The sequence below is a fragment of the Schistocerca serialis genome, chromosome 11, assembly GCF_023864345.2.
Source record: "Schistocerca serialis cubense isolate TAMUIC-IGC-003099 chromosome 11, iqSchSeri2.2, whole genome shotgun sequence".
NCBI classification, from domain to species: domain Eukaryota; kingdom Metazoa; phylum Arthropoda; class Insecta; order Orthoptera; family Acrididae; genus Schistocerca; species Schistocerca serialis.
This window is the reverse complement of record NC_064648.1, coordinates 76363586-76382039: the sequence shown is the minus strand read 5'-3', so window position 1 is coordinate 76382039 and position 18454 is coordinate 76363586. Positions and strand designations below refer to the sequence as shown.

General features: G+C 44.2%; 1 protein-coding gene and 1 long non-coding RNA gene across 3 annotated transcripts in view; both read left to right on the top strand.

Annotated features, from left to right (window-relative positions):
* The window catches only part of LOC126426925 (zinc finger protein ZFP2-like), a 211505-nt gene extending 211131 nt beyond the window's left edge, over positions 1 to 374 (top strand). For both annotated transcript variants that reach the window (XM_050089032.1, XM_050089031.1), the window contains exon 7: positions 265 to 374. In XM_050089032.1, the coding sequence (XP_049944989.1) occupies positions 265 to 277 (13 nt within the window). In that variant the 3' untranslated portion in view covers positions 278 to 374. The remainder of the gene's footprint in view (positions 1 to 264) is intronic.
* Positions 375 to 500: 126 nt separating this feature from the next.
* On the top strand, positions 501 to 16573 carry LOC126427072 (uncharacterized). Its single transcript, XR_007576519.1, has 4 exons — positions 501 to 590; positions 880 to 992; positions 7215 to 7446; positions 12545 to 16573. It is a non-coding gene; the product is annotated as an uncharacterized LOC126427072 (long non-coding RNA).
* The last annotated feature ends 1881 nt before the right edge of the window (positions 16574 to 18454 follow it).

The window sequence follows — 18454 nt, the reverse complement described above, 5'->3', positions numbered from 1 at the left end:
CAGCATCAATCATTTCAATCCACAAATATATTTTTACAATAATTGCAGTTACGTACAAACTCTCTCAGTTAGCAATTCAACACTAAAAGCCAGGTACGGCGAATCTTTTTTTTTTTTTTTTGTGGGAACAGTAAACGTGAGTTTCTGGACATCACCCACAAGTCTTTTAGTTGAACTAACTGTTGTACTGTTCTCATAAAAAGCATGTGGCAGACGTACGCAGAAAACGAAGAATAATTTTTTGTCACGTCTGTGTGTTGGCAGCTGGCCGCTCTGAAAATAAGAAGGAAAACGGCTGCGGTCAAGGCGAGAGGCGCCGCACTTCCTGTGGTTTCACTCAACCGGCGGAGAGACTTCCTGTGCGCTCTTCGCTGTACTGGGACTGTTCTGCGTGCGACGCGCGCTGCGTGTGTCGCCACCTCAGTCAGCCTCGACAGCCGACGACGCGTCCAGCGGGCGTAGCTGCGTCGCCGCTGGCTCTGCTGGCATCAAACGGGGCGTCCGTGCTGGACTGCGTCTGCAGCCACGTCGGCCGCAGGGGGCGCCCTCGCGGTGAGGGAGAGGTGTTTTCCTGCAGCTGTCAGCGCAGGGTAAGTACTTCCTCGTACATCACAGAGTCAAACGGCGCTATACACCGCGTCGTTTCGAACTTGTGAGAGGCCGCTGGGCTTTTGCATTCTGCTACGAGGCAAGACTAAACGTCGCCAGCCTCACAGTGAAGGACCATGTTCATTAGGGGGAAACTACACTTAATGTCAACATTTAGACGAATAGAATTTGTTCTCCATTTTGCGAATCAGAAGATAACACAAAATTCGATTTGGCAAGGCTTTAAATTAATGATCTTCAGTTGTTTATTGGATTTAAAACGTTTTCCAGGTGTAAGCGAATAACACGAAGTCAATCGCTGCGAAGTGTGATAGACAGGATGCAGGATCCAACTACTCGCCAGATCCTACATCACCGATGCAAGTTCCTGAAAAGGATGTGATGTAAGTGCCCTTTATGTATTTCTATAATTTTTACATAATTATGAACGTTGTAGACATTACAGAAGGGATCAATAGCCTAACAATACCGCCACTGAAAACGGTTATAACTGCTTAAAGGATAACAATACTTCTAGAGAATCTATAATAAACTTCAAATTATTTGTGTCTTTGAGCAAGTGCACTGAATTGGAAGCCTGAGCATACGCAGTGATCTGTGGCCGAAAAGTTTCTTATCATGAGTGAAAATGACGCATGCTACACAGAAACTAAAGGCATCTGAGCACCAGCTGAAAAATTGAAACTAGATTACGCCGATTACTTGCATAAAATGAGCTGTTTTGGAACATTACTAGTTCACACAATTTTTTTGAGTCACCAATCTTCTGATTGATTTGATGTAGCCGCCACAAATTTCTTTCCTTGCCAACCACTTCATCTCACAGTAGCACTTACAATCTACATCCCCAATTATTTGCTGGATGTATTCCAATCTCTGTCTTCATCTGCAATTTTTGCCTTCTACAGTTCCCTGTAGCACCACGGACGTTGTTTCCTCATGTCTTAATAGATGTCCTATCATCCTGTACCTTCTCCTTGTCAGCTGTTTTCCACATATTCGCCGCGCGGGGTAGTCACGTTTAGCGCGGCTTCCCCCATCGGAGGTTCGAGTGCTCTCTCGGGCATGGCTGTGTGTGTTGTCCTTAGCGTAAGTTAATTTAAGTCAGATTAAGCAGTATGTAAGCCTAGGGACCGATTACCTCAGTGGTTTGGTTCCATAGGAACTTACCACAAAATTTCCAATAAAAGTCTCACATATTCCTTTCTTCTCCGATTCTGCACACAACTTCCCATTCCTTAAGTTATCACTCCACCTAATTTTCAACATTCATCTGTAGCACCACATCTCAAACGCTTCGATTCTCTTCTGTCCTGGTTTTCCAAAACACCTTGCTTCACATCCATACAATACTGTGCTCCAAACGTATTCTCAGATATTTCTTCCTCAAATCAAGATCTGTATTTGATAGTAGTAGCTTTCTCTTGGCCAGGAATGCTCTTGATGCCGCTGCTACTCAGCTTTTTATGTTCTCGTTGCTCCATCGGTAATTGGTTATTCGATTTACAACACAATTAATATGTTCGTATCACAATGACCAAGACAAGTACACAACGGTATGCACATAAGAAGTTAATGAGGATCCTCAGTGTTGCTTCCCAGCGTCTGGTTACTGTAACACAGAAGCAACCTTTGGCAGCATACTATGATGAGAGAATTGTCGTTGCAGGAAGTGAGAGCCCAGTGAGCTGTTTTGGCAGACAGGGAGACCCACACTCACGTAAGAGGACCTTTCTCCTGTCCCTCTGCGAAGTTTTTCTAACGGGATGTCCACACATGAGAATGGCCAGCTCACCATCTTCATTTCGCCAGTCAAATCACTTGACTACAACTTTCAGAGCCGTTCCACAACACTCTCTGTTCTCATTCCAGAGGGTACCCAAACCCACCAACAAATTTCCATTCTGAATGCACCCTTCATCACTATCTGCAATGAGGTCCTCTGGCATCTGCAACCGCCATGTTCACCTGTGTCGTCCATTCGCCCCTTGTCTTCGTCAAGCGCCTTTTGCTACTGTGCACATATCTGTGTGTCTGTAGCTGGGCAAAACCTGGGCTCGGAAAGCATCCGCCTCACCTAATCTTCCGGGGTGGCCGAGCGGTTCTAGGCGCTACAGTCTGGAACCGCGCGACCGCTACGGCGCAGGTTCGAATCCTGCCTCGGGCATGGATGACTGTTATGTCCTTAGGATAGTCAGGTTTAAGTAGTTCTAAGTTCTAGGGGACTGATGACCTCAGATGTTAAGTCCAATAGTGCTCAGAGCCATTTGAACCTCACCTAGTCAGAACAGTGGCGCCCAACTGCCCTCCTGCAGCAGCAATTCGAGTCCACCGCCGGAGGTTGGGGACGAGTTTCACCACCTCTCCACCTCAGCACAGCTCGACGTCCCATCTGGCTAATAGCTTACGACCTATGCCTGTTTCTGTATATGGATAGCTCGTCCAAGTGGTCGTGCTCTGTGCGAACCGATTCAGTGACAGTAGTGAGTACTCAAACCATCTGTCTAACATCTACGACTGTCTCGCAGCCGCGCGGGGTAGCCGTGCTGTCTCGGGCGCCTTGCCACGGTTTGCTCGGCTACTCCCGTCGGAGGTTCGAGTCCTCTCTCGGGCCTGAGCGTGTGTGTTGTCCTTACCCTAAGTTAGTTTAAGTTATATTAAGCATTGTGTAAGCCTAGGGACGGATGACCTTAGCAGTTTGGTCCCATAGGAACTTACCACAAATTTCAAATTACTGTCTCGTATTTGTTGCGTACCGTGTTTAAAATCGAGGTACTTTGAATACAATGATCGCCTTAATTCCAGCGAGATTCTCAAAAATATTGGTCATGAGGAACTCGAGTAGCACTTTATACACAAGGCATTCTGAGAGCTAATGTTCAAGGCAATCAAGTGGAGGATTTATTAACTCGTGAAGAACATATATCATACAAAATATTATTAAAAGGTGTACTAATACATGTGGTACCACGACTCAAGACGGATACAGAATCATACAACATGTGCAGAAGTAACCGAAGGGAAGTGTGCTGTAACCATTACAGATCATATTGTATGTTAATTGCCTACTATACAATGCTAATAATAATCTCATAAATTTCTCAGGTGACGAAATTGTACCTTGAAAAGCTCCACATATACCCACTCACAAATTTACATGATTTCGAACTCATACAGACATTCGCAGCTTTCTTTAAAGGTTCATAAATACGAAACTTTGCACCCCCCCCCCCCCTATTGGAATCAGTGAAATTGTACAAACAGTTTGTGGAGACAGGAAATGGAAGAATCAGATACGGTCAATCGTAGTTAAAGCAGGTGGTAGACGACAGGTTATCAGTAGAACACTAGCGAAATTCAGTCAGTCTGGCTTCCAAAATGCTCATGGGGCCCATTCTAGAATATTACTGTGGGCACCACAGCAGACAGCACGACGAGAGGATTTTGGGAGTGTACAGAGAGATACGAAGGGTGTCAGGCTAGTCTGTGTTTTGCGAAAGTGTCACAGGAGTGCTGTAGAGCCTAAAGTGGTTGGGGCTTGGAGATAGGGGTCAGCTTTTTCAACAACGAATATGAAGTATGGAATCTGGGACTATACTACAGCCACCCACGCATTGCTGTGCTTGGGACCATGAAGACAGGATTAGATAAATTACACAGAGTAATTTGAGGTGACACTCTTTCCGAGAACCTGATGCAAATGATTCTACAATATAAAGTACCTAGTACCAAGAACGTCACAGTGGTTGCTAAATTATGAATACAGAGACACACTTCTGGCCATTACAACTGTTTTATGAATGTGTGATGTCTGAAGCAGCAGACATCATGCAGAATCCGCAGTTGGGATGAATATAATGTAAATTGAAGGTGGAGTCAGGTGAAAGGAAATGCAAGAACAGACAATAGGGATACAGATAACTGATTTGTCGCGACGGGCTATGAATCCACGACATCTGCGTTCGATCTCTAGAGGGAATCTAAAATCAGTGAGTGTGGAGGACATGTGTGAGACTGCAAGTAGGTGGCGCCTGGGCCGCCCGGGAAGCACGCCGGGGATAGTCCGCGCGTTTGCGACAAACGATCTGCCTGGGTGGCGCAGTGGTTAATGCAACCGTCTAGTAAGCAGAAGATCCCTGGTTCGAGTCCTTGTTCGCCTGGTCCGACACACATTTTGACTCTTCGCCGCTCATTCCGTATAAAGTCCAGATGCAGCTGATGTTATTAGTTTCTTTCCCTTCCTTTCCTTTCTCCCACCTGCACCTTCAATTTACGTAACATTACCACTGTAACACAAGCCCAGACACGATGGACAACATGAGGCCTTGAATTATTTGCTCGAAAGATAATGTTAACAAGCTCTTAAAAACAGTGGGCAGCCACCGAACTAGACAAATCGGAAATATGGGCGGCTGCTGTCCACCTTACCGACTATGGGCTACGTACAAAATAGCACCCCATACAATGCTGCCAGCTGCTGCCCATGCATGGGAACGACAAATGCAGCGTGGCTGCCTATGCTCTTCTTGGAGCCTCAACACATTGACACATCCATCGCGATGCTGCAATGAGAATGGCGACTATCCTGAATAGACGATAGTGTGAGATGCCCTGTTTTCGGGTATCTAAGAAAATCTAAGGATATGGTTGGTTAAAAATCAGCTGAAATTTTCCAAAAAATACGGATTTATGTCCGACATAACATATTTTGGTTATATACATCCGTTTATAGCAAAACTCAACAGATAAGATTTAATAATTTATATCAAAGAAGTTTTTCATTTGGGAGTGTGTACTTAAAGGATGAGAAATTTCAAATTCTCTGTCTCTTAATTTCATAAGGAAAATTCTAAATTCCATACCTATAGAAATATCGTTTTATTACAAAAAGTTATATTGAGATATTCCAGTTCGATTACAATAATGATACTCTTATAACTACATTTATAGTTTCCACATTTGTACATCTTCCATCCAGGTTTCTGAGTCCCAGTACACAGCTCATGTACCCAACGGAAACATTCTAAACATCTTACCCAATCTTCCCCTGATTTATCTTTATGGTATGAGACAGAATAATAGAGGCAGTCCTCATGTGCGCTGTCTTTGTCGTCTGTCAAGAGGAGGGAAACAGAATCCTTAGCAAATGATAACTCATATGTCCATTTTATTTCCTCCCCCCCCCCCCCAACTCGTTATAGGCACCTTGGTGTTGTTCTGGCTGACCTTTTGGGTGCCTTAGTGTTTTTACCTTTTACAATATTGTCCTACTTCTTCTAAAATTGCTGTGTTGCATTCTAGCTTGTCTTGAGTTGACGACTCTTCCTAAAGCACATTTTCCGTCTACCCTAGAGCCCAGTTTCTCTTCCAAGTTTCCTGACTTTACGTAATCTAAAAGCCTAAATTTTGCCACCTGAAACACTTTGGACGCTTTTAAGAAACCCAGTTCATTGCCTTCCTCATATCCTCATCTGTCCAGCCATCTCCTGAAAAGAAATAAAAAGCGAAATCTAGAAAGAGGCACATTTGTTAGATGGTCGAAATTGTCACCATAACAGTATCCGAAATCAGGCACCCTTACCTCTTGACAAACATGGTTGACCTATCGAAACATTTAATGAATTACTGCATTCGAAAGCTACTCACAGGTTTCGATAATATATCACCAATAAATAAGACTAAAAAATCAACTTACCATGCGATTGCGTTGCTTACATTAAAAAACTAAACTAAACTCTGCCCGAATAGGCCATGGAGACCCAACGGTACCGACCGGCCGCCGTGTCATCCTGAGCCCACAGGCATCACTGGATGCGGATATGGAGGGGCATGTGGTCAGCACACCGCTCTCCCAGCCATATATCAGTTTACAAGACCGTAGCCGCTACTTCTCGATCAAGTAGCTCCTTTAGTTACCAGGGCTGAGTCTGCCCGGCTTGCCAACAGCACTTGGCAGATCGGATGGTCACCTGTCCAAATGCTAGCCCAGCCTGACGGCACTTAACTTCGATGATCCGATGGGAGCCGGTGTTACCACTACGGCAAGGCTGTTGGCTGTTTCTTACACTGTTTCTACAAAATATTACATTCAAACGTAAGATATTAAGAAAAAAATCAGTTATAAGCACAGAACGTGGCTGATATGCTTGGCAGTTAGCAGGATAGTAAAATGGTGGCAGTGCATGGATTTCATCTAGTTTCCGCTTTGAGAGCACTGTCCAAAGCCAAAATAGCCAATCACCTGGTATTGGGGCACCATCAGAAAACAGGGCACCCTAGCCTATGGTGTTACCCCAGTTTACAGCTTCGTCATTGGACTCACCAGCGTCATCGCACCTCTCATTGCGTCCACGTCCAGGTGAGTCGCCACCATTGTCACAGCGGTGATAGCCAGCTGAAGCGCTGATGTACTGCTCGTGGAAGCATGTAGTGCACTTCATGCCTTGTTGATGTTTGTCCATTGCCCCTCTCGTGTTGTTGCAGTTTCAATGGATGGTGTTGTTGATGTAGAGGCGGGTAATTAAAGCCCTGTCTGAGCAGAGTGCAGCCCTCAAGATGACCGGAAAATGTTTTACAGGAAGTCACTGGATGTTGCAACTGTGCAGGACCTCGACACGCCTTGCACCGCGGTGCCGGTTGTGGTGCACCCGGCACAGAGTAGCTGGTGTCACGGACCACCGTCGCCTGCAGAGGGAGACCAGCAGCCCAGAGACGAGGAGGGGCGCGGCGGCGCCCTGGTGGCTGTTCGCAGCATCACCTGGACCTCTGGCAGGGGACTCAGCGGTGGCCTCGCGTGCCTCGTCGCTGCCGACTGCACCGACCCCTGCTCCGTGCACAGTACGTACACCACTGAAGGCTGCAACCACTGATTATGCATCTGATCCTCCTCTCCACTTGTTACATTCGTTCTGTCTGCTGCCACTTGTCCTGTGTCCTTAGACTAAGCATAAGTGACAACACATCGGCCAGCCACTAGGAGACAGCAGGTATGACGGCGTAAACACCGCATCTAGCTTCGTAAATGTCCTCTATTAACAAGGAACAGAGTAAGAGTGTTCAGGTATAACCCAGCTTAAGCCACACACTAATGATCAGATCCTGCAGGGCCACCATTCTTCGGAGATGTTGACTGCAATGTTTCAGCCGCTGTTCCAAATACACTGCCGGAGGAAAACTGTACACTATCGTCAAGGGCTGTGTAAGAGTGTGCCTGGAGCCACTCTGCGGCAATTCCAGAAGTGTGGGGTGTCGCATTGTCCTGCTGGAATTGCTGAAATCCGTCGGAATGCACAATGGACATGAATGGATGCAGGTGATAGACAGGATCACCAGTGAGAGCCTTATCTAGACGTATCAGTGGTCCCATATCACTCCAACTGCACATGCCCCACACCGTTACAGAGCCGGCAGCAGCTTGAACCGTCCCCTGTTGACATGGAGGGTCCATGGATTCATGAGGTTGTCTCCATGCCCGTACACGTCCATCCACTCGATACAAATTTAAACGAGACTCGTCGACCAGGTAACACGTTTCCAGTCATTAACAATCCTATGTCCGTGTTGACGGCCCAATCGAGGCATAAAGCTTTGTGTCGTGGGGTCATCAAGGGTACACGAGTGGACCTTCCGTTCTGGAAGCCCATAACTATGATGTTTTGCTGACTGGTTCGCACGCTGATACTTGTTGATGGCCTAGCGATGAAATCTGCAGCAATTTGCAGAAACGTTGCATTTCTCGCACATTGAATGATTCTCTTCAGTCATCGTTGGTCCCGTTCTTCGAGGATGTTTTTCCGGCTGCAGCGATGTCGGAGAGCTGATGTTTTACCAGATTCCCGATATTCACGGTACACTCGTGAAATGGTCGTACGACAAAATCCGCACTTGATGACTGCCTCAGAGATGCTGTGTCCCATCGCTCGTGCGCCTGCAAAACGACGTTCAAACTCACTTAAATGTTGACAACCTGCCATTGTAGCAGTAGTCACTGGTCTAACAACTGCGTCAGACACTTGTTGCGTTATACAGGCGTTGCGACCGCAGCGCCGTATTCTGCCTGTTTACATATCACCGTATTTGAATGCGCATGCCCATACCAGCTTCTTTGGTGCTTCTGTAATTTGAATACTGAAGAGTCTTAGTCATTCATTTCTCTCGGAGATTGGCGATAAAATGGCGCTGATAAAGTCTCTCTGTGCAGCTTCTGTTTTCACTCTATAGGCACAACGGTGCTGAGTGTCTAGGTAAACAGTTTCTGAAAGTTTCGTTTTGTGGTACAACCACGCCCCGACGACGAATAAGTACTCCTGGTTAACAGCTTCAGCCATATGTACAGGATAGCGTTGTAGGCCGGCAAGAAAGAACATACATTTATAGACAGACTGCCACACATGTAGACCTCAAAGCACCGGCGCAGAGTCGCAAGTTTCAACACTCGTCTGCGGAACATCATCCTTAGTTTAGGTCTCCGAGTTTCTATACAGTACAGACGCACGTCAAGGGAGACGCGTTGTGTGAGCGGCAGTGGCCGACCGAACACCATCTAGGGAATAAATAGAGGACACGATGTACCTAGTGTATCATCAGGGACCACAGAGAACTGCCAGCTTGCATCAGCATCAATGTCGCATGTGCCTCTAGCCAGGCTACTGGTGACACCATGACACTACTAGAGTCATAAGAGAATGGCCGTACAATGAGCTAGTGATGGATTAAAGAGAAATCTGCAAGATGTATTGGTGTGAACCCCACACCTCATTCTAATAACTTTCTTTTGGGAAACTTAAGTTTCGATTTACCCAAGAATATTATCCCATAAGGCATCATTGAAAGAAAAAAATGCAAATTAGATTGACTTACTGACTGTTATATCCCTAAAGTTGGAAGCTGTTCTCATGTCAAAAATAGCTACTTGTAATAGTTTTAGCAGGAGTACTATAAGGTTTTCCCAGTTCAAGTATTCATCAAAAAGCACACCTAAGAACTAATGAAATATTAAATTCTCTTAGTAACCAGAAGTGATCCCCTGTGACTTTTTGTGATCTCTCAAAGGCTTTTGACTGTGTAAATCATGGAACACTTCTAGATAAGCTCAAGTACTGTGGTATAAATGGGACTGCACTGAAATTGTTTAAATTATACCTAACTGGAAAGTGCAGAAAGTCGAAAAAAGCAGTTCACATAATACGCAAAAACTGGTGATTTCTCAAACTGGAGAACAATCAAGAATGGGGTGCCACAAGGTTCGGTCTTGGGTCCTCAGCTGTTCTTAATATATATTAATGATGTGTCATTCTATATTCACGAAGATGCAAAGCTGGTACTTTTTGCTGATGATACAAGTATAGCTATCACAACCAACAAACAAGAATTAAATGGTGAAATTGTAAATGATGTTTTTCAGAAAATCATTAAGTGGTTCTCTGCAAATGGGCTCTCATTAAACTTTGACAAAGCTCAGTATATACAGTTCCACATAGTAAATGGAAAGGCACCATTAGTAAATATAGACATTGATCAGAAATCGGTAGCTAAGGTACAATATTCCAAATTTCTAGGTGCATCCATTGATGAGGGGTTGAATTGGAAAAGACACACTGAAGATCTGCTGAAACGTTTGAGTTCAGCTACTTATGCTATTAGGGTCGTTGCAAATTTTGGCGATAGATATCTCAGTAAATTAGCTTACCACACCTTTTGTCATTCTCTGCATTCATATGGCATCATATTCTGGGGTAACTCATCATTGGGTAAAAGAGTGTTCATTGCACAAAAGCGTGTAATCAGAATAATTGCTGGAGCTCATCCAAGATCATCCTGCAAACACTTATTTAAAGATAAAGAGCTAGAGATCTTCACTGTACCCTCACTATATATGTATATATATATATATATATATATATATATATATATATATATATATATATATATACACTTATGAAATATGTTGTTAACAGTTCAAATGAATACAAAAGTAATAGCAGTGTACATGGCTACAACACCAGGAGAAAGGATGATCTTCACTACTCAAGGTTAAATCTAACTTTGGCTCAGAAGGGGGTAATTATGCTGCCACAAAAGTCTTTGGTCATTTACCTAATAACATCAAAAGTCTGACATATAGTATTTAAAAGGAAATTAAAAGAATTTCTTAATGGCAACTTCTTCTACTCATTAGATGAATTTTGGGATATAATAGGTGGGTAATTTCCCCAACACCCACAAAAAAAATTAAAAATATTCAGTGTCATCTAATATGTTGTGTTATGTAATATCTTGTATAGACACCTGTTATTAACCTGACACGTTCCACATCAGTAGGAAGTGTTGTATTCATGATCTATGGAACAAGTACAAATCTAATCTCATCTAATCTAATATAGATGAGCTTTTAATGGTGTTTTCTGAGAATTGTTTGGTGATTCTCTGAAGATGACCTCACCACAAATTTTGAAAATCCATGCTACATTCATTTCTGTAAAACAAACAGAGCCACACCAACAGCTGATGTAGCACATGAACAGGAGTCAGTAAACAGTGCAGAATGCTGCAGTTCTTTGAGTGTAGATACTGACGAAAATTAGAACTGGAGGAAGTTGCTGCTCAAGAAACTAAGTTGAACTTCATTTACTCTTCGTATAATTATGGTTTTGGAAACAAACGAATCAAACTCTTGACAAATTTTACACATTTTCACTAAAAAAAATTCTTACAGAATAATTGTCTGGGGTAGCTTATCACTTAGAAAGCAAATATTACACAAAAGCCAGGAGTAAGACCTGCGCAGATAGTCACGCAAGGTAACACGCCGTTTCTGGGATTTGGGGAGCTGAGCCTGACACCAGAGAGAATCCGCCCGCGCGTTAACGATTTAGGCTGGAAGGCTGGCGAGCTGGCCGGACTGGGCATGGGTTTTAGGTGGTTTTCCACGTCCCGCTAGGTTCGATACGTAGGAACTGTACAAATCAGGTAAATTTTTCGAATCATCTGACATCTGGCTAAATGAATTCCAGGCTGGTTACCACGTTACATGCTACATAGACATTTAGTACACGTTTCCACACTTCCACATAGGATTTACTCTACAGAAAGACAGATGGTGTACACTGATTCCGTATTGTTGGCTGGAAATGTGTAGTCTACTTGAACCCACAGTCTAACCACCTGTTTGGCCGAGGTCTCTGACGCACGCTTGTGCAGGGGCTCTATACCCGGAGCTAAAGTGGTTAGAGCCCCAGTGGTGGAAAAAATTACCACTGCCAGTATTTGGCCGTCAAGGGGAGGAGAGGTGGTGACGTAATGTTCCTGGTCACCAGACTTGGCGCCAAAGTCCTGGTTTAACTGCCAGGCCTCTCTGCAGTGCCTAATGATGTGAGGGCGTGCGACACTGTCGATGGCGATCCGTCTGTCGGATGGGGACGTTAAGCTCTGCGGCCCACATGGTGCTATTCGGAAGTAGTCGGTTATGTGCCGGGAATGGCTCCCTTATTTCACCATCATCATAATCATCATAGTCATATCACACAATACAAGCATTACGCTACACTGCACTACACACACACACACACACACACACACACACACACACACACACACAAACACACACACACACACACACACACATAGGATATATATGTAGTATTACACCAAGTTGGTTTAATGGAGCGTGTTCGAAATAAACAAACAAAAACCAACACAGCATAAGCGAGCAGTACGGATAATGTGTCGTGGTCACCCATGATCGTCATGTAGGTGTGTCGTTTTCAAGGGGTTAGGCATCTTAATTGCACTATGACGACACATATATTCGCTAATGGAATTTGTTATAAATAATGCATCACATTTTCAGAATTAGTGTGACTTCCATACTTTCACCACGTAGATATCGACAGTAGCTTCTCCATATTTCCCCATCACCATAGCTGTTTTCTTTCAGGCTGCGGTCGACGTGCCAGCAGACGCAGTCCAGCACGGAGGCCACGTTTGATGCAAGCAGAGCCAGCGGCGACGCAGCTACGCCCGCTGGACGCGTCGTCGGCTGTCGAAGCTGACTGAGGTGGCGACACACGCAGTGCGCGTCGCACGGAGAACAGTCCCGGTACAGCGACGAGCGAAGCGGAACTCTTTCCGCAGGATGAATAAACCACCGGATCTCAGCCTCATTCAATTTTCCTTTCAGAATGACCTGCTGCCAACACACAGTCGTAACAGAAAATTATTCGTTACTTTTATGTGTACTTACTTATACTCTACGCTTTCAGAACGACAACGACTTTAACTAAAAGTTTTGTGGACCATGTCCAGAAATTCTGGTTTACTATTCCGATACCAAAATCGTCAGGCCAGCCGTTCCTTCGCATGAGTCAAAGGATTAGGACCACTGCCCAGCGCGAGACAGAACGCCAGGAGGAGGGGCTGTGAGAACGTGACATGTGACGCGCTGAGGAGTGTGCAGAGTCGCAGCAGAGAAGAATGTGGAGTAATTCTAGAAACGGCCAGGGCCGCAAAGTGGGAAAACAGTTGACACATGCGACTCTGACAAAGCACAGAGTGTTATTAGCCGATGCATGGGAATGAAACTGGTTGGAGGACAGAGAAACCACAGGAAGGAGACAAGGCGTTGGTAGGGGACGCCTTATCGTAGGTTGTGGAGGTCAAAATCTTGCCCGCTCTGTAGTGCAGGATTGGCGGTGATCTGTGGCCAACCTGACGGCAGAGCACAACCCTGGTGCTGACGACCCTTACCTGTTACCGTGGTGACACGACGATATCGTCAGCTGCGACTGCAGAGAGTACACCGAATTTGAACAGTAGATCAATGGAAACCCGTCTCCAGATGAACAGATTTGCTTGATACACCAGATCGGTGGTCGTGTTACTGATACGCCATCATCCACGCGAGCAGCTGCAGCAGACCCCAGACGTGAGTCGGTGGGGAAAGTGTTATGCTGTGTGGGACATTCATCTGGGCGTCCTCGAGACCTGTGGCATCATGAAAGCTGTTCACTTGGGCAACATTACTGCGGACCACCAGCACCCACTCATGAATGGTGTTTCCTTAACAGCAATACCATCTTCCAGCCGAACAACTGTCTATGCACAATACTGAAATTGTCCTATAGTGATTTCTCTGCTCTCATCCCGATGCTTAGCATCTCTGAAGCTATTGGGTCTCAGGCCAGCCCCCACAAATAACTGGCCCATAATTTACAGTTATTGCGTGACATGTGCGCATATGTCTGCTGCTGTACACCTCCGTAAACCTACCGTGGGTTTGTCGAAGACATGCCATCCTGAATGCCGGCTGTATTGCGTTCCACAGATGGACCAACACGCCATGTGTCTCATACATTTACACATGGTTAAAATATTTGATCGGCTTGCTTACGATTTCGTCGGATTTGGATTCTATAACACCAACACTTCATGGTACTCATCATTTTCACTAGTTCATAAATAATGTTTTATTTCTATTTTCCACATAATTTGTTAATATTCATGTTAATTTGTAATTTAGCATTTAACATGTCCATTTTCTGTATGTGAATTGTAAACTGTGACATATTGTATAGTGTATATATTATTCGTCCGTTTTGTTACAGTCCTAGTGACAATTTTTTTTCTCAAACTGAATCAATAGATGCGAGTTGCTGTTTTTTTGAGTCGTACGATACCATTTTTGTTTTCGTTTGTGCAGTACCTCATTTTTTGCACATGAACATGGGTTTTCATTGTACTCATCCATTATATCTGGATTTTATTCTATGTCACATTTATAAGAATATTCGGTATGCTTTCTATGTAAAAGTATGGGCAGCCTAGAAATCCAGCAAAGCTGGTAATTTTAACGAACGAAAATGAATGAGATGTTACATCTCGTAAACTGAAAACAATTTAATGAAATAAATAATTGTAAGAACTCTAATTTCGTTGAGACCATCACAAGATCACAGAGAATATTTTGTTTTAATGACTGAAGATATACACTGAAGAGCCAAAGAAACTTGTACACCCGACAAATACATAGTGTAGGGCCCCCGCGAGCACACACAAGTGCGGCAGCAAGGCGTGGCATGGCCTAGACTAATGTGTGAAGTAGTGGTGGAGGGAACTCAAATCATGAATCCTGCAGCGCAGTCGATAAATCCGAAAGAGTACGAGGGGGGGGAGAGATCTCTTCTGAACAGCACGTTGCAAGGCATCCCAGATATGCTCAATAATGTTCGTGTCTGGGTAGTTTGGTGGACAGCGGAACTGTTCAAAGTCAGAAGAGTGTTCCTGAAGCCACTCTGTAGCAATTCTGGATGTATAGGATGTCGCATTGTCCTGCTGGAATTGCCCAAGTCTGTAGGAATGCACAATGGATATGAATGAATGCAGGTGATCAGTCAGGACGCTTACATATGTGTCACCTGCCAGAGTCGTATCTAGACGTGTCAGGGGTCCCATATCACTCCAACTGGAAACGCTCTAGACAATTACAGAACCTTCACCACCTTTAAAAGTCCTCTGCTGGCATGCAGAGTCCATGAATTGATGATGTTGTCACCATATCCGTACACGTCCATCCGCTCGATACAATCTGAAACGGGACTCATCCGATTAGGCAACACGTTTCCAGTCATCAACAGTCCAACGTCGGAGTTGAAGGGCCCAGGTGAGGTGTAAAGCTTTGTGTTGTGCAGTGAACAAGGGTACAAGAGCGGGCCTTCGGCTCCGAAAGCCCATATCGATGATGTTTCGTTGAATGTTTCGCACGCTGACACTTGTTGATGGTCCAGCACTGAAATCTGCAGCAGTTGGCGGAAGGGTTGCACTTCTGTCACTCTGAATGATTATCTTGAGTCGTCGTTGGTCCCGTTCTTGCAGGATCTTTTAGCGGCCCCAGCGATGTCGGAGATTTGATATTTTACTGGTTTCGTGACATACACAGTACACTCGTGAAATGGTCGTACGGCAGAGTCCCCGCCTCATCGCTACCTCGGGGATGCTTTGTACCATCGTTCGTGCACCGACTATAACACCACGCTGAAACTCATTTGAACCTTGATAACCTGCCACTGTATCAGCAGTAACCGATCTAACAACTGCGTCAAAACTTGTGTTATATAGGCGTTCCCGACCGCAGCGCCGTATTCTGCATGTTTACATACCTCTGTATTTGAATACGCTTGCGCATACCGGTTTCTTTGGCGCTTCAGTGTATATTGGTACAGGGGGAAACACTGTTCTCCGAAATATGTTACGAGATTATTAATTTATACACTGCACACGTTGGATTCACAAATTATACAGCGAAGTATGTTATAGTATATACTACATAATACAGGGCTATACTATACGATAAAACCGTTGGAATCGACTGTTCAACGTGGATGACCTATAACTGTGAAGTAAAACTACATAATATATTTATATTTCAAATCACAATCCCATTAGTTATTGGTAACTATCTTATAGATTTAATAAAGCATCCAACTACAGGAAAGTTTAATTATTTCTTGGCTAAAAATACATGGCATTAACAGCTGGAGACGATTACAGAATGGATCGCTGCTTGATCCCTGAGCAGCTCTTTTTAGGTTGTAAGGTGGTTATGTCATTTTGAGTTTTTTGTGTTGTCGATGTGCATGCTAGAGAGAGAGAGAAAGAGAGCATGTTACGTTACTGTTAAGCAATCTTTGCTCCTGTCGTGGTGCGGTCTTTGCCTCTGCGCAGTCTGATTCATTCTTAGTTGAAGTGTGGTAGTTGATGGACATGTTCAGTGGTGCTGCGTCGACTTGTGATGGAGTCTGTTGGATGAAGGAAGAACGATTGTAAAGGACAGCAAGGGTGAATATGATGTATATGTTGGTTAGTCATTGTTCACTTTGTTAAGCATGGTACTGTTCAGACCAATGTTATGTGTACAGATGACGCGAGATTTTACTCTATCTTTTTGAATAAACACTTTTCTAAAATCGTTTCTTGGAACATTATTTCATAGGAACGGTTACTCTCCCCACCCCACTGCTTATCATTATGCATTACCACGTGAAACAGTTCGAATATATATTTAGAAACAGAAATCTAGCTTAGCCGTTGTATGCTTTCTGTTTGCTGTTGGGCTTTCGAGATATCTGCAATAATATTTTCAAGACGCAAGGTAAGTGGAAATTTTGATTGGGGCCACATAATTGGTTCAAATGGCTCTGAGCACTATCGGACTTAACTTCTGAGGTCATCAGTCCCCTAGAACTTAGAACTACGTAAACCTAACTAGCCTACGGACACCACACACACCCATGCCCGAGGCAGGATTCGAACCTGCGACCTTAGCGGTCGCGCGGTTCCAGACTATAGCGCCTAGAACCGCTCGGCCATCCCGGCCAGCGCGGCATAATGGTTTTACTTAAGTTGGGCGTTTAATATAAAGAGAAGCTGAATTCAGATCAGTTACAGTTCAGTTCAAATTAGGCTCTATTTAGTCAAGGGTTAGCATACGAGTTTATGTTGGATAACAGTTTGTGAGTACATAGTTTTCGTAACATGCAGATTTTTAAACCGTGGGGGGTAAATGTGGGCTAAATTTCATAAGAAACAATATTGTGGGGAGGATACATACGGCGACCTTGGTGCCAGGTTAGTAAGTTGATTCTCTTGGTAATATGTAGTCAGATAATGTTGATTTTCTCGAAAGTAAGAGATGCCGCTGCGCTCATTTTACTAATGTTGCACTTCTTCTTCAGGCAATGACTTTAAAATCATGTGTCCAATTTGTGAAATTTTATGTCGTGTGACGCTTATTGATTACTCTATTACATAAACTGTCGGCATAATAGTACACGTTCTGTGTGAATTTGATTCGTTGTTCAGTATTGGCGTGGACAGTAGTAAAATTTTATTTTTGTTTGCTTGGTCGCTGTAGGAATTCTGTTTTTCCTAAAAATCAGTATTTCACCATGTTTGGTACAACATAAAACAATATCAAAATCCGTCGTAGCACAAGTGAACAGGGTGTTGCAAAGTAACGATTTAGTACAGGATGAAATGAACTACGTTGAGCAATTTGCAAATACCAGTAGTTTACGTCAGACTCCAGCAAATTGCGCGGATCCACAATTATTAACCAATTTATCAAACAATAATGAAACAGAACAAGCGATAGGTAGTGAAAAAGCAAATTAAGAAGTTGAGTTGGTCGGCGATAAGTCGCCACAGTCTAGCGAAGGCTTAGAAATGTCACCACAGTAGTGGGAATTTTACAATAACTGGTAACAGACACGTCAGAATCAGGTTTTGCTTAATGCCTTTTGATCGAACACAATAGGCAATGACGTCGATGTGACTGGTGAGCCAGTCCTTAAAAGAATTCTTGGAACTCAGTAATGCAAGCACAGTTGACAAAATTTACAGTATTTTCTGCATTTCTATCATGTCTGGCTGAGGAGCAGGGTTACAGTGGCGCAGGGGGCGTGGAAGTACCTCCCCTCCGCCTCCTCCTCTTCCATACACCCCTGACACGTGGCCAGATGCAACGATGCTGATGTTATGATTCCCACTATGACCTTGGAGACAAAGAGGAGCTCATTATGATGACATGAGTCCCAGTCCCCTCGCTCTCCACCTCCTAGGCTTTGTCAGGTAGCTGGATGTCACGAGTCCCATGAACTCCTTGGAGGTAAGGAACTGCTCGTAATGACCTCAGCAAAATATAGCAAGCACAACTGCATGAGTATGGTAGGATACACGGAATGAAGATAAAAAAGAGCTGGTGCTGACGACTGCGAAATATAACAAGTTAGATTGTATGGCGTTTCTGGAAAAGACCTTTAGGTCAGGATCATAGTTATCCAGTGCCAGCAGT